Here is a 23,435-nt window from a genome sequence, read left to right on the forward strand (position 1 = left end):
CACCCCCCCTCCTCCCTCCCAACACACGCACCCCCCAACACGCACGCATGCACACACACACCCCTCCTCCCTCCCAACACACACCCCACGCACACCCCAACACACACGCACACCCCCTCCCACCCCCCTCCCAACACTCACGCACCCCAACACACACGCACACCCCCCCAACACACGCACACACACACACACCCCCTCCCCACACACGCACACCCCCAACACGCACACCCCCACATGCCCCCCAACGCACACGCCCCCAGCTTACACGCACACCCCAACACAACACACACACCCCCCCAGCACGCACACCCCCCTCCCAACACACACCCCCCTCCCAACACACACCACCAACCCCCTCCCAACACACACCCCCCTCCCAACACACACGCCCAGCACACCCCCCCAACACACCCCCTCCCACACGCCCCCCAACACACCCACCCCCAGCACACGCACGCACACCCCCCCCAACACGTACACCCCAACCCCTCCCCACACACACCCCACACACACCACCAACACACACGCACACCCCCCTCCCAACACACACGCCCCCCAACACACACACTCCCCCTCCCAACACACACGCACGCATGCACACCCCAACACACACGCACACCCCCTCTCACAACGCACACCCCCCACCCACACGCACCCCCTCCCACACACACACCCCCCTCCCAACACACGCCCGCCCCCACACCCCCCTCCCAACATACACACGCACACCCCCTCCCAACACGCACGCACACCCCCACGCACACCCCCAGCGCACGCACGCCCCCCCAACACACGCACACCCCTCCCAACACACACGCACACCCCCTCTCACAACGCGCACACACACCCCAAGCACACCCCCTCCCAACACACACGCACACCCCCTCTCACAACGCACACCCCCCCCTCACAACGCACACACACCCAAGCACACCCCCTCCCAACACACACACACACCCCAAGCACACCCCCTCCCAACACACACACACACACACACACCCCAACCCCTCCCAACACACACCCCCCCAGCGCACGCACGCACGCACGCACGCACACCCCCCCTCCCAACACACACGCACGCCACGCCACACCCCCCCCGACACACACGCACACCCCCCAACACACACGCACACCCACACCCCTCTCCTCCCTCCCAACACACACCCACCCCTCCTCCCTCCCAACACACACGCACACCCCCAGCACACGCACACACCCCACGCACACCCCACCACACACGCACACCCCCTCCCACACCCCCAACACACACGCACACCCACACGCACACCCCCAACACACACAGGCACACCCCCTCCCAACACACACACACCACACACACACAGGCACACCCCCCTCCCAACACACACGCACACCCCCAGCACGCACACCCCCCCAACACACACGCACACCCCCCCAACACAACACGCACACGCACACCCACACACGCCCTCCCAACACACGCACCCCCAACCCCCACCCCCTCCCAACCCCCACCCCCCTCCCAACACACACACCCCCAACCCCCACCCAACACACCACCCCCAACCCCCACCCAACACACACCCCCAACCCCCACCCCCCTCCCAACACACACCGCCACACCCCCCCCAACACACACCCCCAGCACGCCCCCCAACACACACACCCCTCCTCCCTCCCAACACACGCACACCCCCCTACCAACACACACGCACACCCACCCCCCCCAACACGCACGCATGCACACACACCCCTCCTCCCTCCCAACACACACCCGCCCCCTCCCAACACACACCCCCCCCTCCCAACACACATACATCTCCTTGTATATAGTGTGTAACTTATCGCAGTTGCACAAACGGAGATAGGATGTGCAAACAGGTGAGTAACCTGCAAGCAAGATCCGGCTATTAGTAAGTTGGGATCTGGCGGTGACTTGTGAGGCTCTTTCATGGACTTCGCTTCGTTTGTGCGAGGGGCTACAGTGTATGAAGCTTCAGCCGAGAGAGAAATGTGGTTGTAAAACAGCCAGGGCCTGTTTGACATTAATGGTCATCGCTGGACATCGCTTTATCTAATATTTTCATGTACATAGAATTCCTTCTTATATTTTTTTTTGTTTTTTGACCTCGTAGCAAAAGATATTGCAGTTTTTTAAGTGGCCACTAGATGTCAGCACAGCAGTCCACACTGGGATAGAAAACCATTGCGTTTAACAGCGAAACTAATGCCCGCTGGTTGCAAAGGAATGACTGCATAGTACAATAGAGCTGAGAAAGTATCTGCATCATAAGCTGGGTATATACGTATTTTGGGGTGAGCAATAATACCTGAGTTTTCTGCACTTATAATACAGAAAAGCACCTGTATATTTTGTGTGAATGGTCACCAGGTGAGGCCTCCATAGGTCAGTACTAGTTATTTTTTATCTTCATTATGTTACCCAGCTCTGTATAGCATCCTCTTACTGTCAGCAGGATTACCATGATAAGGACTACAGTTCTCCATGATTGATCAGTCTTCTCTCTCAAACACTGTCTTTATTTACTTGCATGCCCCTTTATTACAAGGTGTAAAGAAGTGCTGTCATTTTATGCTGCCTAGCATGTGAAACACCATCCTTCCAGAGCCAGGGAGGAGAGCAGGGGGCAGTGGAGATGAGACATGTGATGTTCTGTACTACAGGGAGGAGAGCAGGGGAGATGAGACTTGTGATGTGTAATGTCCTGTACTACAGGGAGGCGATAACCACACGTTCAGAGTACAAATCACACAAGCAGGAGACCAGGACCTGGTCATGTGACTGCATGTAATTCTGGCTTACAGAGGCATCTCAGCTACAGACAGCACATCAGTGACTAATCTTACTGCAGTTACATACACTGCGAGGCTGTGGACCCGGCCCATCGACTATGTAGCGCTGTCTCTGACCTCCCACAAGAGCAGCACACTTCTCTTCTGAAATACTCTGTTCTGCTGTGAGGACCCTGCTCCTCCCACTATGTAAGCTTCAGTCTTCATTCCTCTTCCCATATGATGACACAGAAACTGCGGCTCATTATCAGAACAGTCGGCTTTTTAATGTGTGACCGGCCAGAAAGAAACCCAGGATGATAGATGTATATTACACAAAGACAGAAGCCGCTAGTGGGGCACATGGAACGGAGGGTCCCAGTGTAAACAAGTTATATTATATATAGATATACGGCGGCGGCTCCACACCATCATCTGTATTTACATATAAAAGGTACAGTTTGTCCTTCTACAGCTGCAGTCCTTCAGTGCAATCTATGTTCATGTAAGGCAATGCTCGGAGGTGGAGGCGCCGGAGGCCTCCTGGAAGTCACAACCCGCTCCTACTGCGCACGTAAGACGCCCTTCTGAAGAGGCTCAACGCTAATGTCCCAGCAGACCCGTTCCTGCAAATAAAAGACGCAAATGACTGACCTGCAGACACCGCGGGCGATACCGATAATTACACAATACTTAACCCCTTCACGACATTTGACGTATCCATACACCAAAGTCAGGTACGGGGAAGTGTGGAGCGGACTCCCGGAGTGAACCCGCTCCATACGATGCCGGTGACGTAGGTTACAGCCGACACTTCAGCGTAACGGGCGGCATCGCACTCAAGTGCGTTAAAAGCTGCGGTCAACAGCGACTGCAGCATTTAAATTATTAGAGGGGGTCATCTCCCTCTTTCTAACAGCTCATCGCGGCCCCCGCAATGCAATTGTGGGGGAGCGATGGTTGCTATGAAGCCCCCCCAGGTCCGCCATCTTTGTGCTCCTATTAAGCGCTGCCTCCGGCCTGTCAGAATCACGATATACTGCGATACATTAGTATACATTAGTGTCACAGTATATGGGGCCTCGCTCCAACGATCGCTGGGACTAATAAAAAAAAGTAAAAATTAGTTCAAGTTTTTTTTGTGTATAAAAAAAATATAAAAAGTAAAAAAAAAAAATAGAAATATAATTGATATCGTCGCGTCCGTAAAAGTCTGAACTATTACAATATATAATTTAACCCGCACGGTGAACGCCGTAAAAAAAAATAAAACAATAAAAAAATTGTAAACACCAGAACGTCTATTTTTTGGTCACCGCGTCTCCCACAAAAAATGAAATAAGAACTGATCAAACCGTCGCATGTGCAGCAAAATGGTGGTATTAAAAACTGCAGCTGATCCCGCAAAAAAACCACCACTTAATCCACGGAAAAATAATAGAGCTCTGACTTGTGAAATTTGGCGACACAAAATAAATAATTTTTTACACTTTTTTTCATTTTCTACCCCGTTTCCTAGTACATTATACGGCAAAATAAATGGCGCTACGACAAACTACAACTCGTCCCGCACAAATCCAGCCCTCATAGAACTATCGACGGAGAAATAAAGACGTTGTGGCTTCTGGAATGTGCGGAGGAAAAAACGAAAATCTGAAAAATGGCTGCGGCGGTGGGAAGGGGTTAACGGGATATCAGCAGGGGACACGTCACATGACTGACCTCAGCCGCCAGATTACTAACGTCTTACCTTTAAATCCTTCCTCCGGCATACAAACTGGAAGAGAGAAGAAGAGCAGCGGTTACTGCACAGGTCACACCCCGGCTACCCCCAGCAATGATGGTTACCCCTCCCCCTCCTCATGACAGGGCAGCACCCCCTCATCTAGGGAGTCTCCCATACACATGACTGCCGGCCCGGGCGCCCCCATCTATTCCAGGTTAGAAGGACCCCCCGGCATTAGGCGATTTCTCTGTTACAGATTTTAATTCCTATAACCCAGAGATCTCGTCTGCAGGGAACATCGCACTGATCCGGGGAGACTCGGGGGCCGCTCGTCCCGTCACCTCCTCACCTTGCATCACATCATCCATTGCTGCATAATCTGCGATGGGCTCATCCGCCTGTGGTGGGAAGCAGAGCCGGCGTTAGACCCTGTACAGCTCCGCACCCCTCCCCCGCTGCATACAGGGAAGCGTTCCTTACCTTTAGTAAAATGACAGATTCCGGGACGACCCCCAGGGATCCCAGCGTGGCACAGTCGTCATTTAAAACCTTCCCGTCAAGAGACAAGTTCTGATCGAACGGAGCGACAGAGAAGGCGTGCATGATCTGGAAGAAGAGGCAACGTCAGGGGAGGGACTGAGGCCGGGACCGGGCGCCGGGCCGCTCTGGGGAGGAGATTTCTCACCTGGATCTTCAGGTCCTTTAATGTCTGGTTAGCGGAGACCAGTAAGGCCTTCTCCCCCCGCACCTTCCTGTGCCGCGTACTTCTCCGGATCCCCGGCTTCTGATAGGAAACCTGCCCTTGGATGGAAACTTTCTGCCTCTTTGCTGCTCCATTAGCCTGAAAGTGTTAAAGATAAAGATCCTGTAGATCAGACCTCGCCCTCTCCGCCAGAACACCCCCTTCATGTATATGGGGCGGCACGTGGACATCACAGACCCGGACTTCAGCCCTCACAGTCTGACAGGAGAGACCCCTGTAAAGGTTATACCCCGTTCACCTCAGTGACCCTTAAAAAAAAAAAAAAAAAAAGTCCTGACCCCTTCCCTTTATCATATTGCTTTTAATATGATATTAAAATACATTTTATTTGTGTTTTCGTGTTCTAAGTTTTACTTTGTACTTACTTTTACTTCTCTATGGGGGCTTTCAATTTTTTAACGGCACATACAGACATGGAATATACGGCACATACAGACATGGAATATACGGCACATACAGACATGGAATATACGGCACATACAGACATGGAATATACGGCACATACAGACATGGAATATACGGCACATACAGACATGGAATATACGGCACATACAGACATGGAATATACGGCACATACAGACATGGAATATACGGCACATACAGACATGGAATATACGGCACATACAGACATGGAATATACGGCACATACAGACATGGAATATACGGCACATACAGACATGGAATATACGGCACATACAGACATGGAATATACGGCACATACAGACATGGAATATACGGCACATACAGACATGGAATATACGGCACATACAGACATGGAATATACGGCACATACAGACATGGAATATACGGCACATACAGACATGGAATATACGGCACATACAGACATGGAATATACGGCACATACAGACATGGAATATACGGCACATACAGACATGGAATATACGGCACATACAGACATGGAATATACGGCACATACAGACATGGGATGCACGGCACATACAGACATGGGATGCACGGCACATACAGACATGGGATGCACGGCACATACAGACATGGGATGCGGCACATACAGACATGGGATGCGGCACATACAGACATGGGATGCGGCACATACAGACATGGGATGCGGCACATACAGACATGGGATGCGGCACATACAGACATGGGATGCGGCACATACAGACATGGGATGCGGCACATACAGACATGGGATGCGGCACATACAGACATGGGATGCGGCACATACAGACATGGGATGCGGCACATACAGACATGGGATGCGGCACATACAGACATGGGATGCGGCACATACAGACATGGGATGCGGCACATACAGACATGGGATGCGGCACATACAGACATGGGATGCGGCACATACAGACATGGGATGCGGCACATACAGACATGGGATGCGGCACATACAGACATGGGATGCGGCACATACAGACATGGGATGCGGCACATACAGACATGGGATGCGGCACATACAGACATGGGATGCGGCACATACAGACATGGGATGCGGCACATACAGACATGGGATACGGCACATACAGACATGGGATACGGCACATACAGACATGGGATACGGCACATACAGACATGGGATACGGCACATACAGACATGGGATACGGCACATACAGACATGGGATACGGCACATACAGACATGGGATACGGCACATACAGACATGGGATACGGCACATACAGACATGGGATACGGCACATACAGACATGGAATACGGCACATACAACCCCATAGAGAATGTTCGCGGGAGCCGTTCCATTCTCTGCAGCGTACACCGTCTGTGTGGGAACGCCGCATGCGCCGCTCCCACACAGACCAAAACTAAGCTCATTCGCAGAGCAAAATCCGGCACCATTTTCATGTGGACCGGAAGCCGCGGCCGGATAGTAAGATGACGACTTCTGGCCGCGGCTTCCGGCCATATGTTCAAGGAAGCGAAGGCGCAAGGAATAGGAGTGGAGGCGGCAGAAGAAGGTACTTTATGTTTGTGTATGTGCTGTGTGTATTATGTGCGTGTATGTTCGTGTGATACTGTCTGCTGAGCCCTGTATCTAATCCTCCTACACTGGGCAGTCGCTAAGAAAACGGCGGCACACATTGTAGGAGGTTTGAAGACATTGAAACCCTTCCTTCTCCTGGCACTAGCCAGAATAAGGGAGGGGGGATTGTGTGAGGACACTAGAGGGGAGTGTCTACCCCAATTTTGCAGCATAAATCAGTGAGGTTGCTTTACCACATTGACCATGCTGCAATTCTGGGAACTGCTCCCTCTAGTGGCCAGCACATGGAAATGTTATAAATTAGAATCTAATTTATAATATTTCCTGACGTGTGAAAAAAATTAAAACAATGTGTAATCACTCAAATACTAATGGTTTAACTGAAAAAAAAAAAAAAAAAATTCTAGCGACACCTTCCCTTTAATGACAACAGAGGCCCTTTAATTCTCATGTTATATGGGGGGCCCAGACGGCAGATCTTCACCGATCAGAAAATCAAAGAATAACCCTTTAAGTAACGACTTACAGATCATACAAGTGGCTACAACGGCTACAGAGCCAAAATGCGTATCACAGGATAGGGCGCCATAAGTGCCGATAAGGCTGTATAGATGCGGCTGTCCCCCCCCCCCCCCCCCCATCTATTAGAGGCTCATAATTATAAGAGGTTTAAATCAATATTTATCACTTGTCACAGGTTAGGTGATCAATATCTGATCAGAGGGGTCCGACCGCAGGGAACCCCACAGAAATGAATGGAGTGGTGCCCGAGCAGGTGCACTACCAAACCATTCTCGTGATTGCTGGGAGTCCCAGAGGTCGGACCCCCACTGATGAGACGTGATAAATATTGATTATGGGAAAACCCCTTTAAGGGTTTCTCTACACGGCACTACCATGAAGGATCCTGTAAACTGGCCCAAGGGTAATCAAGCCAAAAACGTAGCCTCCGGGATCCCACTGTATGACGGCGATCTGCTGAACCACAGAACAGACCTCTCCGGAGCCGCGCTCGTTATGACTGACCTGATTGAAGTCCGGATCATTCTCTCCATCGAGCCGGGGCTCATCCTTTTCATCTTCTGGGTCTGAACTGCTGACGTTTAGCTCGGGTGCAGCTTCCTTCATGACCTATAAGAGTGCGGCACGTCAGGTACAGCTGCCCACATTACCTGCAGGAGTCACCCGTGTGCCAGAGACTTACCTTCTTATTGTCCACCACTTTGTGGACGTAGATGGTGGCCTGTGTGTATTCTCTCATGTCCCTCTCCTGCTGACACAGCAATCCCTCCCGGCACTCCAGACACAGCGCTGAGACAGAACACAAGGGGTCAGGGGACATGGAGACCAAGGGGGGTCGGGGGACATGGAGACCAAGGGAGGGTCGGGGGACATGGAGACCAAGGGAGGGTCGGGGGACATGGAGACCAAGGGGGGGGGGGGTCGGGGGACATGGAGACCAAGGGGGGGGGGGGGGGGGACATGGAGACCAAGGGGGGGTCGGGGGACATGGAGACCAAGGGGGGGTCGGGGGACATGGAGACCAAGGGGGGGTCGGGGGACATGGAGACCAAGGGGGGGTCGGGGGACATGGAGACCAAGGGGGGGTCGGGGGACATGGAGACCAAGGGGGGGTCGGGGGACATGGAGACCAAGGGGGGGTCGGGGGAAATGGAGACCAAGGGGGGGTCGGGGGACATGGAGACCAAGGGGGGTCGGGGGACATGGAGACCAAGGGGGTCGGGGGACATGAAGAATGAGGATCACGAGCCGATAACTGGTCTAGTATGGATGACGCTGCTCTGCCGGCAGGGGCCACACACCCGTCATACGATGATGGACTCCAGACCAGCTACATCTTATAGGGGGTTTAACAATGTTCAGTATATAAAAAAATGTCCAATCATACAATAGTGGAGATTTATCTACAAGAAATAGGACCAGGCCTTAAAAAATGGTCATAGTGATGAAGACTTCCCAATCCGGTCAACACCCCAATATATGTTCACCATGTGGGGGGCGCCCTGTGACTACCGGCATGCTGACGTGGGGCTTTACTCCACTGTCACCTTCTCTACGCACCGAATCTCAATGTGACATCATCTTACAGTCCTCATAGCAGCGCAAATAGTCCTTAGACAAATGTATGGGGAACTTACCGGGTTCAGACACGTACAGCACGGCCACACTGTTATCCGATGCCACCGGCCTCCGGGTGATTTTGATAGTGCGATCAATAATGAAAAGCTTCTGAATAACGTCCCATTCAGAAGGCAAAACCAGAGCCAAACTGTGCACCGAAAAGTCAGATTATTACCAAACAAGGATTAGGAACAGTAACCCCCATTATACACGAGCAATGACCCTCCAAATCCAGAGAAGTCACCGAGCATACATAACTTATCCTGTATTATACTCCAGAGCTGCACTCACTATTCTGCTGGTGGAGTCACTGTGTACATACATTACATTACTTATCCTGTACTGATCCTGAGTTATATCCTGTATTATACTCCAGAGCTGCACTCACTATTCTGCTGGTGGAGTCACTGTGTACATACATTACATTACTTATCCTGTACTGATCCTGAGTTATATCCTGTATTATACTCCAGAGCTGTACTCTCTATTCTGCTGGTGGAGTCACTGTGTACATACATTACTTATCCCGTACTGATCCTGAGTTACATCCTGTATTATACTCCAGAGCTGCACTCACTATTCTGCTGGTGGAGTCACTGTGTACATACATTACATTACTTATCCTGTACTGATCCTGCGTTATATCCTGTATTATACTCCAGAGCTGTACTCACTATTCTGCTGGTGGTGTCACTGTGTACATACATTACATTTCTTATCCTGTACTGATCCTGAGTTATGTCCTGTATTATACTCCAGAGCTGCACTCACTATTCTGCTGGTGGAGTCACTGTGTACATACATTACTTATCCCGTACTGATCCTGAGTTACATCCTGTATTATACTCCAGAGCTGCACTCACTATTCTGCTGGTGGAGTCACTGTGTACATACATTACATTACTTATCCTGTACTGATCCTGAGTTATATCCTGTATTATACTCCAGAGCTGCACTCACTATTCTGCTGGTGGAGTCACTGTGTACATACATTACATTACTTATCCTGTACTGATCCTGAGTTACATCCTGTATTATCCTCCAGAGCTGCACTCACTATTCTGCTGGTGGAGTCACTGTGTACATACATTACATTACTTATCCTGTACTGATCCTGAGTTACATCCTGTATTATACTCCAGAGCTGCACTCACTATTCTGCTGGTGGAGTCACTGTGTACATACATTACATTACTTATCCTGTACTGATCCGGAGTTATATCCTGTATTATACTCCAGAGCTGCACTCACTATTCTGCTGGTGGAGTCACTGTGTACATACATTACTTATCCTGTACTGATCCTGAGTTATATCCTGTATTATACTCCAGAGCTGCACTCACTATTCTGCTGGTGGAGTCACTGTGTACATACATTACATTACTTATCCTGTACTGATCCTGAGTTACATCCTGTATTATACTCCAGAGCTGCACTCACTATTCTGCTGGTGGAGTCACTGTGTACATACATTACATTACTTATCCTGTACTGATCCGGAGTTATATCCTGTATTATACTCCAGAGCTGCACTCACTATTCTGCTGGTGGAGTCACTGTGTACATACATTACATTACATATCCTGTATTATACTCCAGAGCTGCGCTCACTATTCTGCTGGTGGAGTGACTGTGTACATACATTACATTACTTATCCTGTACTGATCCTGAGTTATATCCTGTATTATACTCCAGAGCTGCACTCACTATTCTGCTGGTGGAGTCACTGTGTATATACATTACATTACTTATCCTGTACTGATCCTGAGTTATATCCTGTATTATACTCCAGAGCTGCACTCACTATTCTGCTGGTGGAGTCACTGTGTATATACATTACATTACTTATCCTGTACTGATCCTGAGTTATATCCTGTATTATACTCCAGAGCTGCACTCACTATTCTGCTGGTGGAGTCACTGTGTATATACATTACATTACTTATCCTGTACTGATCCTGAGTTACATCCTGTATTATACTCCAGAGCTGCACTCACTATTCTGCTGGTGGAGTCACTGTGTACATACATTACATTACTTATCCTGTACTGATCCAGAGTTACATCCTGTATTATACTCCAGAGCTGCACTCACTATTCTGCTGGAGGAGTCACTGTGTACATACATTACTTATCCTGTACTGATCCTGAGTTACATCCTGTATTATACTCCAGAGCTGCACTCACTATTCTGCTGGTGGAGTCACTGTGTACATACATTACTTATCCCGTACTGATCCTGAGTTACATCCTGTATTATACTCCAGAGCTGCACTCACTATTCTGCTGGAGGAGTCACTGTGTACATACATTACTTATCCTGTACTGATCCTGAGTTACATCCTGTATTATACTCCAGAGCTGCACTCACTATTCTGCTGGAGGAGTCACTGTGTACATACATTACTTATCCTGTACTGATCCTGAGTTACATCCTGTATTATACTCCAGAGCTGCACTCACTATTCTGCTGGTTAAGTCACTGTGTACACACATTACATTACTTATCCTGAGTTACATCCTGTATTATACTCCAGAGCTGCACTCACTATTCTGCTGGTGGAGTCACTGTGTACATACATTACATTACTTATCCTGTACTGATCCTGAGTTATATCCTGTATTATACTCCAGAGCTGCACTCACTATTCTGCTGGTGGAGTCACTGTGTACATACATTACTTATCCTGTACTGATCCGGAGTTACATCCTGTATTATACTCCAGAGCTGCACTCACTATTCTGCTGGTGGAGTCACTGTGTACATACATTACATTACTTATCCTGTACTGATCCTGAGTTATATCCTGTATTATACTCCAGAGCTGCACTCACTATTCTGCTGGTGGAGTCACTGTGTACATACATTACATTACTTATCCTGTACTGATCCTGAGTTATATCCTGTATTATACTCCAGAGCTGCACTCACTATTCTGCTGGTGGAGTCACTGTGTACATACATTACTTATCCTGTACTGATCCGGAGTTACATCCTGTATTATACTCCAGAGCTGCACTCACTGTCCACAAGCTTGCTGAGTGTTTATGGGGGGAGATTGGGGGGGGGGTCTGTCCACAAGCTTGCTGACTGTTTCCAATACCAACCAGCATAAATGTGCATGCAGCTCTGGGGTATAATTTACACAATCAAGATCCTGGCGGGGGATATACTATAACCCAAAGCACAGATGTTTCACTTTAACCCCGGCCGAGAGGAATATGGGAAACTCACAGCTTAGAATCTTCCTTAGTCATCGTGGAGAAGGAGAACATGAGACCCCCATGAGGGCAGAGGAGATGGCTGTTCCCCAGTGACTGTACGGGGCCGCACTTGGTTGGTCTCCTGCAGGAAACAAAGATTTGATCAGTAACAATCATTGATCGCCCGGTGCCGTGCGCTCATTCAGCGGATATAGGAAACACAGGGCGGTCGTCTCACCTTATAAACTTCCGCCACTCCTCCACAAAGAACTGAGACACGATGTACAGCTCGGACGTCTCCTGTGAGTCACACGACGGAAAGAGACAGACGTATGAGGAAGACTCCGGCGTAAAGGAAGATGGCGGCAGAGGGCCAGGTGGTGTATTATAAGGAGGCGTTACCTGCGGCCAGCTGCCCCCGGACGGACGGTTCTTGTCCTGGAAGAGGTTGGAAAGCGCAAGTTTCTGCTCATTCGCCATTTTCTTATGCAGGGCGTCATTTCGTTCTCCTTCTCTTTCCAACATCTACAGAAAACATAATGGTGGATGAGCGAAGAGCAGCACAAGCCGCGGCGTCACCGCGAGTCCTCCGAGCACACGTCCTGGTACCTGGCACTGACGGCACGGCTCCTGGCTGTGCCTGAACTCCGGTGCTGCGGGGAAATACTCCTTCAGCTTGAACCACGTGGCGTCAGAAATCAGTCGCCTCTCGCTCTCCGATGTGCACAGGCAGCCTGACGAGAAACAGAAGCGACAGGTGAGCGGGGACTGCACCTGTACCCCATGCAGCAGCCATCCATAAACAGGCGGCCAGCCCTCACAGACAACCTGTACCCCAGGCAGCAGCCATCCATAAACAGGCGGCCAGCCGGCGGACAGCCCTCACAGACAACCTGTACCCCAGGCAGCCGCGACTCATAAACAGGCGGTCAGGACGGATTCTTGATCGGTACAGGTTATCCCTACACATCTGTATGCGAGGATTAGAACACTATTGTAGTGTAGTACCCCTTTAAGAACCGATGTGCCCACAGGGTTGGGTCCTCACCATGCTGGCAGACCACGTCCTCATTAAACCCGGTCTCTGTGTCCTCGTCTCGCTTCTCCTCTATCAGTTCTTCTGTAGGGACAGACACAGAGATTGACACAACCTCCAGGTGTCCGCACACCTGACCCGCCATCATCGCACACAGAAATGCTACCTTTTTGAGGGGTGCTGCCGTTCATCTTCAGGTCGCTCTGATCAAACTCATCGTCTTGGTGATGGCCCAGCTGTTCCGTCGCCAGCTGCCGCCATCGCCGTAATGACGACTTCCCGATCCAAAAGCCTTCAGCGCTGGGGAATGAAGCCGGAGAGCAGTGAGAAGCGTCGCTCGATCATTATAACACGCCCTCGCGGGGGGAGCCGCACACCCACCTGCTCACCGCACCTTTCACCATATTTCCTATGGTCTTGTAATCTTCATTCAGCTGGTTCTTCAGCCGTAAGACCCGGCACCGCTCAACCACGCAGTCCTTACACAAAGACTCAGCTGTGAGGAAAGAAAAGTCCCCGGACAATGAAGAGCCGCAGCACCCCAACTGTTACAACCCTAAGGAGAGAGCGGATAGGACACCCCAAAGTGGATCTAACAAGGCCCGAAATATCTCCCCGACATGATCATCAGCTTTGGAGCCTGGACGGGGCCATAATAGGGCCTTGTGCACGAGGTAAAACAGACATTGTTCCTGTGCCAGAGGCCGACGGTCGTCTCGGTCCCTACAACACTTCCTCCTATTTGTTCTGGCAGCTCAGGCCTAGTGTCCACTGATCGGTGACAACCAAGGCCAAGAAGTGTTACCATGGGGACAAAGGCAGAAAATCTCCCTCAGGAGGTAAGAAACAATTGCCGATGAAATTAGGAATTTGTTTTGTTATATTAGATCCACAGGGAAAAGCATGCTGGGGCCAGTAGTTCCCCCAGAGTCCCAGCAGGATCGGAGACCACCCCCAGCGGCTCACCCTTCAGGCGCGGCCCCCCGTCGTATCTCTGATAGAAGATCTCGGCTGAGTACTCGGAGATTCTTTTCATGAGAGAGGTTTTGTCGGGGTGCAGCTTGCCGTGAGTACACAGGTATTTGGAGTTGTCGATGGGCTTGGCCGGGGTGGATTCATCCAGCCATTTCTGCAGCCATTCCAGAGGGATAAACTCGTAGGCGTTATCTACGGAGAAGCAGAGCACAGGAGCGTAAAATGTAACGACGCCGCCAACGGAGGAAACCGTCATCAAGGCAGAGACAACACATGTATGGAAACAGTCAGCAAGGTAGTAAACACATGTACAAATACAGTCATCAAGGCAGAGTCTACAAACGTACAGAAACCGTCATCTACGAGGCGTGCGGCTAATGAGAACACATGACTACAGTGATGACATCACAGAGAAAAAGGTTATCCCCCCCGAAACGAGACCACCAAGTGTACGGACTCTGCCCCGGCCCCCGCTGTACAGAAACCGCGTCAGAGGGTAAAGGTCGTAGTCACATGACCGCACTGATCGTGCCTCGTAAACTCTGTGCAGGAACCATACGGTCATGTGACCCCCCCCCTTATTGTGGCCGCACGGATTCTGCGCGGCAGGGACTCGGGGCCAGAATTCGTAAACGCACTTTATACGTAATAAATTGCAGAGAAATCCCTGAACGATCAGCGGTTAATGACATGTACAGCCTGGCATGATCTGGCGGGCACAACATTCACTATACAGTAATATCACGCTATGTATGAGAGTAATAAAATATCTTACAGACCAGCTCCTGCAGGTAACCTCTGGTACAGCTCCTTCACCTCCTCGTGTTTGGCCTTCCCTTTATCCACGCTCTCCTTCCGCATTTCGGACATTTCCACGCACCACTCCTCAAACTTGCAGTTATCCAGCTCCACCAATTTCTGGAGGAAAACTACATAAAAGGGGGAAACGGGGTGAGCCGAGCGGACGAGGGGTGCAATGTTATCAGGCGCAGGTCAGACATGAACAGCAATGATTGTCCGCTCATCACATTGTATGTCGTCGTCCCCCCGCCCACATCCTGGCCGGCGCGCCGCGGTCACCTCTAGACTCCTCCGCCGGCGGCTGATCTCCCGCGAGGACAAAAAGTGTATTTGGTAGAACAGGAGGGTTTCATGCTCCAAAATACACCGGAAAATAAGGCGTACGTGGATCGGTCCCCCTTCTGCTGCACGCTTGTTTGTCCCATCGAGGCCACCGTCACAGGGACCATGATCTAGATCCGGCACCACTCACCTGGCACCTCAAAGTCGGCCTCCTGCATCGGTTCTGCCTTCAGCCTATACACCAACATGTAGGCGTTTCGAGAGCAGTGGATGCCCTTCGCACACTTGGGTTTACGTGTCGCAGATTTAGACGGCTCCGCTAATAAAGGAACAGATAAAGTCGGATTATTACACGCGCCCTGGGACAAATGGCGCCAGATCAGTCACACAAGAGGGGGAGTGCAGGAAAACGTGGATTGTTGTCCTCGCCCGAACATGCTCTCCTTGTATTAACTGGTGTTCAAAGCACCACGGGTATTAGCCCTTGCCACTAGGGGGCGACACTAGGTAGGAAATGGTTGGCTCCGCCCATGCAGGCTATGCCCCTCCCACAGACACGGTGAATGAATGTCAAAAGTAGGAGAAACAAAACCGCATATCCATGATCCCGAAACAAAAAGTCCCGCAATGAATTCAACAAGAAAAACATTTTACGTTAAGTATTTTAGCTTCATGCGAATGACTTTAATAGACAAGTGGGCGTTGTGGAGAGGAGTGTATGACGCTGACCCATCAGTGACTCATCAGTGACCCATCAGTGACCCATCAGTGACCCATCAGTGACTCATCAGTGACCCATCAGTGACTCATCAGTGACTCATCAGTGACCCATCAGTGACTCGTCAGTGACCAATCAGCGTCATGCACTCCTCTCCATTCAGTTCCTCAGCACATAGGGATCCTGCTAGATCCTTACGTGCCGTCACTCACACATTAACGTTACTCAAGTGTATTGCGAGTTCGTAGACATCGAGTCCAGCCAGGAAGAAAAGGAGCGGGTGAAAAAAAGACCTAAAAAACTCTGCGTCAACAAATGACCACAGATGCCGAGAACTAACCAGCAGTCTGTGGCCGCCGGGCGCACCCAGGGCGATGGTGCAAGTCTAGAATTGGGAAAAAAAATATATATTTCCTGGACCAAAAATTGAGCACAAATACCAATCAGTGATGGTGATCAGCGGGTCGCAGGGCACACGGGTAATTGGTGTTGGGTGGAGGAAAAAAAATAAAAAAAAGGTACAAAGAAAGAACTTGCTGAAATCAAGACGGCTGCCGATCAGTGATGGTGGTTATTAATCAGCACTCAGTGGGCACAGGACTCGGACAGGGAGGGGGTGGATTGGGACTGATGGTGATCAGACAGAAGCTGCAACAAAGCCTCTTATTTTACACACTGTAGTGATCGGCGCTACTAATCCCAGCAAGACCGCCCGGACAGTATCTCAACCGCTCTGCCTCAAACTGGCATGACGGCGTGGAGAGCGGTCTGTGTTATAAACACCCGCTGGTGCTCTGATTGGTTGGTCATTACAAACCGACCAACCAGAGCGCTCCTAGAGGTGGCATCACTCCTCCCTAGGTGACGTCTTAGACAGCACCAATCACCACTGTCCAACGGTGCAAGTTTAACAAAACTGCCTGCTATTGGCTGGTCAGAATTGACCGACCAATACCTATACGGCGCACCTCCCGACAGCACCGCATATATACGGCGGATGTCGGGAAGGGGTTAAATATGCAAACAGAAAAAAAAAAAATATATAAATGTCATATGCACTACAATGTTATCCCATTGAGGTCAACGGGAAGCTTAAAGTAGGTGTTTGAGACGCGTTTTTCGTGCATTGAATACACGCCATGTGATCAAGCCCTTAATAGCACCATGTGATGTCGATGAAAAGGAGGATCAGCCCCCGGCAATAACGCCGACCTGGGAGCGGAACGCCAGCGATCACCGAGAGGAGAGACCTGGACTTAGGAAGACGCCGGACCCAGGCCCTGATCTAGACCGGACTGCAGAAAAAACGCAATCCTAAGAGTGGAACGCACCGGGGGACGGAGACGGCTCACACCAGAGATAAACCTTCCACGTACGTGGGACGCCGCGGCAGAATGAGACGTCGAGTCTGAACCCCTTCCAGATTTTCATTTATTCCTCCCCACCTGTCAAAAGCCAGAACTTTATTTTTCCCTCGATATAGTCCTATGAGGGCCTGATTTTTGCGGGACGGGTTGTAGTTTTTCGTAGCGCCATTTATTTTGCCATATAATTTACTAGGAAAGGGGGAAAAACATTTGTGGGGTAGAAAATGAAAAAAACAGCGATTCCTCCATGTTTTTTGCGCTTCGTTTTTACGTAATTCCCTGTGTAATTAAAACAACATGTTCCGTTTATTCTGCGGGTCAACACGATTCCGGCGATACCAAATATACATCGTTATTTCTAGATTTTACAAGGAAAAACCCAAGTGTAAAAAATACAATTTATTTTGTGTCGCCAAATTCCGGGAGCCGTAACTTCTGGGGGCTCATGTTTTGCGGGATCAGCTGCAGTTTAATGACACCGTGTTGCTGCACATGCGACGGTTTGATCAGTTTTTATTTCATTTTTTGTGGGACGCGGTGACCAAAAAATAGACATTCTGGCGTTTACAATTTTTTTTTTACGGCGTTCACCGTGCGGGATAAATAACGACATATTGTCATAGTTCAGACTTTTACGGACGCAGCGATACCAGTTATGTATATTTATTTTTTTACTATGCTCTAGGGGGACAATGGGAAAAGGGGGGGGGGGGGTTTGAACTTATTTTTACTTTTCTTATTAGTCCCCCCCCCCTCGGGGACTTCCACCAGCGATCGTTAGAGCGAGGCCCCGTATACTGTGACACTAATGTACACGAACGTATCGCAGTATATCGGGATTCTGACAGGCCAGAGGCAGCGCTTAATAGGAGCACAAAGATGGCGGACCTGGGGGGCTTCATTAGGCCCCCAGGCAGCCATAGCAACCATCACCACCCCGCGATTGCATTACGGGGGGCACAATGAGCTGTTAGGGGGGGGTCGCCCCCCTCTAATGATTTAAATGCTGTGGTCTCTTCACCGTGGCATATAATGAGCGGGATCGCGCTCGTTATTCTGAAGTGTCGGCTCCGTGAGTCCACTCCACACTTCCCCTACCAGACTTTGGTGTATGGATACGTCAAATGTCGGGAAGGGGTTAAACATCGTCTGGAAAACAGAATCACAAATACAGCAGGAGGTCAAAACCTCGGCTTCCACAGCCCAGATCTTGTCCCCGGGGAGGAAAACCCAAGCGGTCCTGGAGTCGAAAAGCCTTCAAGACCCTCATCCACTGGGCTGGCACCAGAGACAACAGCTCTCTGTGGATGACCCAACAGAATCCCTTCAAAGTGTCAAGAATGATCCTAAGACTGGAAAGATTGTCCTCCCTGGAGGTGCCCCCAAGTAATGGGTAACCGCGACCCCCCTGGCAAAGAGAAGCAGCACGGTGAAGACCCCGGATACAGTAGCGAGCCCAAAGCAGGGGTGGGGGGGGGGGGGCACGACGACAGACTGTGAATCCTGAGAAACTAAACTGAAGCGAAAGACACGCCGGTGGCCCTCACTACAGGCCGGTGGGGATCAGCATTACGGATGACAATGGAGGGAAGGTACTTGGCCTGTTGCAATGAGAGGACGACTGACGGCAGGGACTCGATCCCCAACCTTCATACACAGCAATACAACGTCTTCAGATGAGACGCTCTGACAGATCCCTCCTTCTTGGGGACGGTGAAGAGATCTGATTAGAACCCTTGAGAACGTTACAGCCTGGAAAAAAGCAAAAGTGCATCCGAAGCAGGGGGAAGGGTCAGGAACACGCCGTCCTGTAACCCCCACCTCAAACCCAGGCATCGTCCAGGTGAACAAGCTACACCGCCGGAAAGGGAAGAAGTCATCCCCTCCCCCAAAGAGTGGGGAGACACCTTCAGATGGAGGGCTACTGGAGCAGCCATGCCAAGAGGGATTGAGGCACGGACACCTGGACTCCATGGGTCGGTTAGTCCTCTTTTCTGACTTCTGAGAGAAGTTCCAAAAAGGAGCGAAGCCTCTGCTAACGATGGGAAGGCTATTGGCGTCAAGGACAGGAGGGAACTCTTACCATCAGTGGCCTCAGAGTATTTAATCGAGACGCTTACCAATGAGCCTACCCGCCGCAAATGGCAGGCTAGTAAGTGCCTTCTTAGAAGCGGGGTCCGTCGCCCAGGATTTTAGCATATTGCCACCAAAGCGGTCAGTCTGAGTGCGAAACAGGGTGACTCATAAGGACTTGGAGGCATGGAAAAGCGGAGGCCAGATCTGTCAGGTACTCCTGCAAAGCCGCTTCTGAAGTCCCTGGTTAAGCGGTTTAGCCCAGGCGGAGGATTTCCTAACCCAGGAGGCAAATGCAGGGCATCGGGTATATCCTGGCGTCAAATATGCAGATTTAGCAAAAGAATACAATCTCGTCAAGAGACGCCTCATCTGACGGAGCTCTTGGATATTCACGACACAGACGGACCCACCAATCCTACTGTAAGGGGTAGAGCATATCTCTCCTGGTCATGGTGGTACCGTTCCAAGAAAAGGAGATCCTCAAACGCGCTGTAGATTGGGAAAACCAGGGTCTGGCGCTGGCGACCCCTCTACCTGAGAGAGTGGGGTCATCCTTAACATGTAAGCGGTCACTGACAGCCCATATCAAGTCCTGTCAATTTAGTGTCTTGTTCAGAGACTGAATCCGAGGTGACGGACTGATCCTGCAGAGGCGGCTTCTCTAGTCCTGATCCTGCAGAGGCGCGGCTTCTCTAGTCCTGATCCTGCAGAGGCGGCTTCTCTAGTGCTGATCCTGCAGAGGCGGCTTCTCTAGTCCTGATCCTGCAGAGGCGGCTTCTCTAGTGCTGATCCTGCAGAGGCGGCTTCTCTAGTGCTGATCCTGCAGAGGCGGCTTCTCTAGTGCTGATCCTGCAGAGGCGCGGCTTCTCTAGTCCTGATCCTGCAGAGGCGGCTTCTCTAGTCCTGATCCTGCAGAGGCGGCTTCTCTAGTCCTGATCCTGCAGAGGCGGCTTCTCTAGTCCTGATCCTGCAGAGGCGGCTTCTCTAGTCCTGATCCTGCAGAGGCGGCTTCTCTAGTCCTGATCCTGCAGAGGCGGCTTCTCTAGTCCTGATCCTGCAGAGGCGGCTTCTCTAGTCCTGATCCTGCAGAGGCGGCTTCTCTAGTGCTGATCCTGCAGAGGCGGCTTCTCTAGTGCTGATCCTGCAGAGGCGGCTTCTCTAGCGATGATCCTGCAGAGGCGGCTTCTCTAGCGATGATCCTGCAGAGGCGGCTTCTCTAGCGATGATCCTGCAGAGGCGGCTTCTCTAGCGATGATCCTGCAGAGGCGGCTTCTCTAGCGATGATCCTGCAGAGGCGGCTTCTCTAGTCCTGATCCTGCAGAGGCGGCTTCTCTAGCGATGATCCTGCAGAGGCGGCTTCTCTAGCGATGATCCTGCAGAGGCGGCTTCTCTAGTGATGATCCTGCAGAGGCGGCTTCTCTAGCGATGATCCTGCAGAGGCGGCTTCTCTAGCGATGATCCTGCAGAGGCGGCTTCTCTAGCGATGATCCTGCAGAGGCGGCTTCTCTAGCGATGATCCTGCAGAGGCGGCTTCTCTAGTGATGATCCTGCAGAGGCGGCTTCTCTAGTGATGATCCTGCAGAGGCGGCTTCTCTAGTGATGATCCTGCAGAGGCGGCTTCTCTAGTGATGATCCTGCAGAGGCGGCTTCTCTAGCGATGATCCTGCAGAGGCGGCTTCTCTAGCGATGATCCTGCAGAGGCGGCTTCTCTAGCGATGATCCTGCAGAGGCGGCTTCTCTAGCGATGATCCTGCAGAGGCGGCTTCTCTAGTGATGATCCTGCAGAGGCGGCTTCTCTAGTGATGATCCTGCAGAGGCGGCTTCTCTAGTGATGATCCTGCAGAGGCGGCTTCTCTAGTGATGATCCTGCAGAGGCGGCTTCTCTAGTGATGATCCTGCAGAGGCGGCTTCTCTAGCGATGATCCTGCAGAGGCGGCTTCTCTAGTGATGATCCTGCAGAGGCGGCTTCTCTAGCGATGATCCTGCAGAGGCGGCTTCTCTAGCGATGATCCTGCAGAGGCGGCTTCTCTAGTGATGATCCTGCAGAGGCGGCTTCTCTAGTGATGATCCTGCAGAGGCGGCTTCTCTAGTCCTGATCCTGCAGAGGCGGCTTCTCTAGTCCTGATCCTGCAGAGGCGGCTTCTCTAGCGATGATCCTGCAGAGGCGGCTTCTCTAGTAATGATCCTGCAGAGGCGGCTTCTCTAGTAATGATCCTGCAGAGGCGGCTTCTCTAGTAATGATCCTGCAGAGGCGGCTTCTCTAGACCTGATCCTGCAGAGGCGGCTTCTCTAGCGATGATCCTGCAGAGGCGGCTTCTCTAGCGATGATCCTGCAGAGGCGGCTTCTCTAGCGATGATCCTGCAGAGGCGGCTTCTCTAGCGATGATCCTGCAGAGGCGGCTTCTCTAGCGATGATCCTGCAGAGGCGGCTTCTCTAGTCCTGATCCTGCAGAGGCGGCTTCTCTAGTCCTGATCCTGCAGAGGCGGCTTCTCTAGTCCTGATCCTGCAGAGGCGGCTTCTCTAGTCCTGATCCTGCAGAGGCGGCTTCTCTAGTGATGATCCGAACGGAGACGCTTGAGAAGAACCTGACGAAGAGCAGGATCTGTCCCTAGTGCTCCCGGCCTTTTACGTGGCCTACTATGAGAAAGGGTGCACTGCCCCTAAGGGAGATTCTAGAGGAACATTTGTGAGCCACTATTTGGGATGGAAGGCTTTCCAGAGACTCAGCCATGGTCCCGGAGAGCCTAGAAAGGTCCAATATGGCCTGGGAGAAGGACAATGCCCAGTCAGAACGGCCATATCACGCGAGGGTGCGGTGCCCTGGCTGCATGGCACAACTAAGAGAAACGCCTCACAGCGCCGGTGCCGATAATCTACTAGAAAAAGCCAGAAGGATCTACGGCCTAGTTCACCAGGAACTAAATTAGCCCCCAGGAGCAGAGGAGCGCTGGTCAGCGTCGGGGTGAGTCTACAAGGTCAAGAGCCCAGGACCAATAGCGGCGCCTGTGAGAGCGATCATGAGACTCCAACAATAAAAGCCTCATGAAGAGGAGGAAACCAGTGATGACCTAAGTCCTGGAGGACGGAGGGGGGTGGTGAGACGAGAAGAGGAGGCACGGAGGACGGGGGTGGTGAGACGAGAAGAGGAGGCGCGGAGGACGGGGGTGGTGAGACGAGCGGAGGAGGCGCGGAGGACGGGGGTGGTGAGACGAGCGGAGGAGGCGCGGAGGACGGGGGTGGTGAGACGAGCGGAGGAGGCGCGGAGGACGGGGGTGGTGAGACGAGCGGAGGAGGCGCGGAGGACGGGGGTGGTGAGACGAGCGGAGGAGGCGCGGAGGACGGGGGTGGTGAGACGAGCGGAGGAGGCGCGGAGGACGGGGGTGGTGAGACGAGCGGAGGAGGCGCGGAGGACGGGGGTGGTGAGACGAGCGGAGGAGGCGCGGAGGACGGGGGTGGTGAGACGAGCGGAGGAGGCGCGGAGGACGGGGGTGGTGAGACGAGCGGAGGAGGCGCGGAGGACGGGGGTGGTGAGACGAGCGGAGGAGGCGCGGAGGACGGGGGTGGTGAGACGAGCGGAGGAGG

General features: G+C 51.7%; 2 protein-coding genes across 3 annotated transcripts in view; one reads left to right on the top strand and one right to left on the bottom strand.

The window, feature by feature from the left end:
• LOC142718065 (low-density lipoprotein receptor class A domain-containing protein 2-like) overlaps positions 1-3,363 on the top strand; it is a 42,753-nt gene extending 39,390 nt beyond the window's left edge. Inside the window, exon 6 of the mRNA XM_075848740.1 lies at positions 3,248-3,363. Coding sequence (XP_075704855.1) covers positions 3,248-3,363 — 116 coding nt within the window. The remainder of the gene's footprint in view (positions 1-3,247) is intronic.
• USP48 (ubiquitin specific peptidase 48) overlaps positions 3,035-23,435 on the bottom strand; it is a 41,932-nt gene continuing 21,531 nt past the window's right edge. The window contains exons 7-24 of one of the 2 annotated variants that reach the window (XM_075848741.1): positions 15,882-16,010; positions 15,388-15,537; positions 14,600-14,800; positions 14,015-14,129; positions 13,800-13,933; positions 13,646-13,717; positions 13,207-13,331; positions 13,000-13,122; positions 12,836-12,897; positions 12,629-12,739; positions 9,410-9,540; positions 8,455-8,561; positions 8,277-8,381; positions 5,184-5,339; positions 4,979-5,104; positions 4,848-4,896; positions 4,523-4,549; positions 3,035-3,398 (exon numbers count right to left, since the gene is read on the bottom strand). In XM_075848741.1, the coding sequence (XP_075704856.1) occupies positions 3,376-3,398; positions 4,523-4,549; positions 4,848-4,896; positions 4,979-5,104; positions 5,184-5,339; positions 8,277-8,381; positions 8,455-8,561; positions 9,410-9,540; positions 12,629-12,739; positions 12,836-12,897; positions 13,000-13,122; positions 13,207-13,331; positions 13,646-13,717; positions 13,800-13,933; positions 14,015-14,129; positions 14,600-14,800; positions 15,388-15,537; positions 15,882-16,010 (1,946 nt within the window). In that variant the 3' untranslated portion in view covers positions 3,035-3,375. The remainder of the gene's footprint in view (positions 3,399-4,522; positions 4,550-4,847; positions 4,897-4,978; positions 5,105-5,183; positions 5,340-8,276; positions 8,382-8,454; positions 8,562-9,409; positions 9,541-12,628; positions 12,740-12,835; positions 12,898-12,999; positions 13,123-13,206; positions 13,332-13,645; positions 13,718-13,799; positions 13,934-14,014; positions 14,130-14,599; positions 14,801-15,387; positions 15,538-15,881; positions 16,011-23,435) is intronic. The other variant, XM_075848742.1, reaches the window with a different exon arrangement.

Source organism: Rhinoderma darwinii, unplaced genomic scaffold, assembly GCF_050947455.1.
Source record: "Rhinoderma darwinii isolate aRhiDar2 unplaced genomic scaffold, aRhiDar2.hap1 Scaffold_4582, whole genome shotgun sequence".
In the NCBI taxonomy this organism is placed as follows: Eukaryota; Metazoa; Chordata; class Amphibia; order Anura; family Rhinodermatidae; genus Rhinoderma; species Rhinoderma darwinii.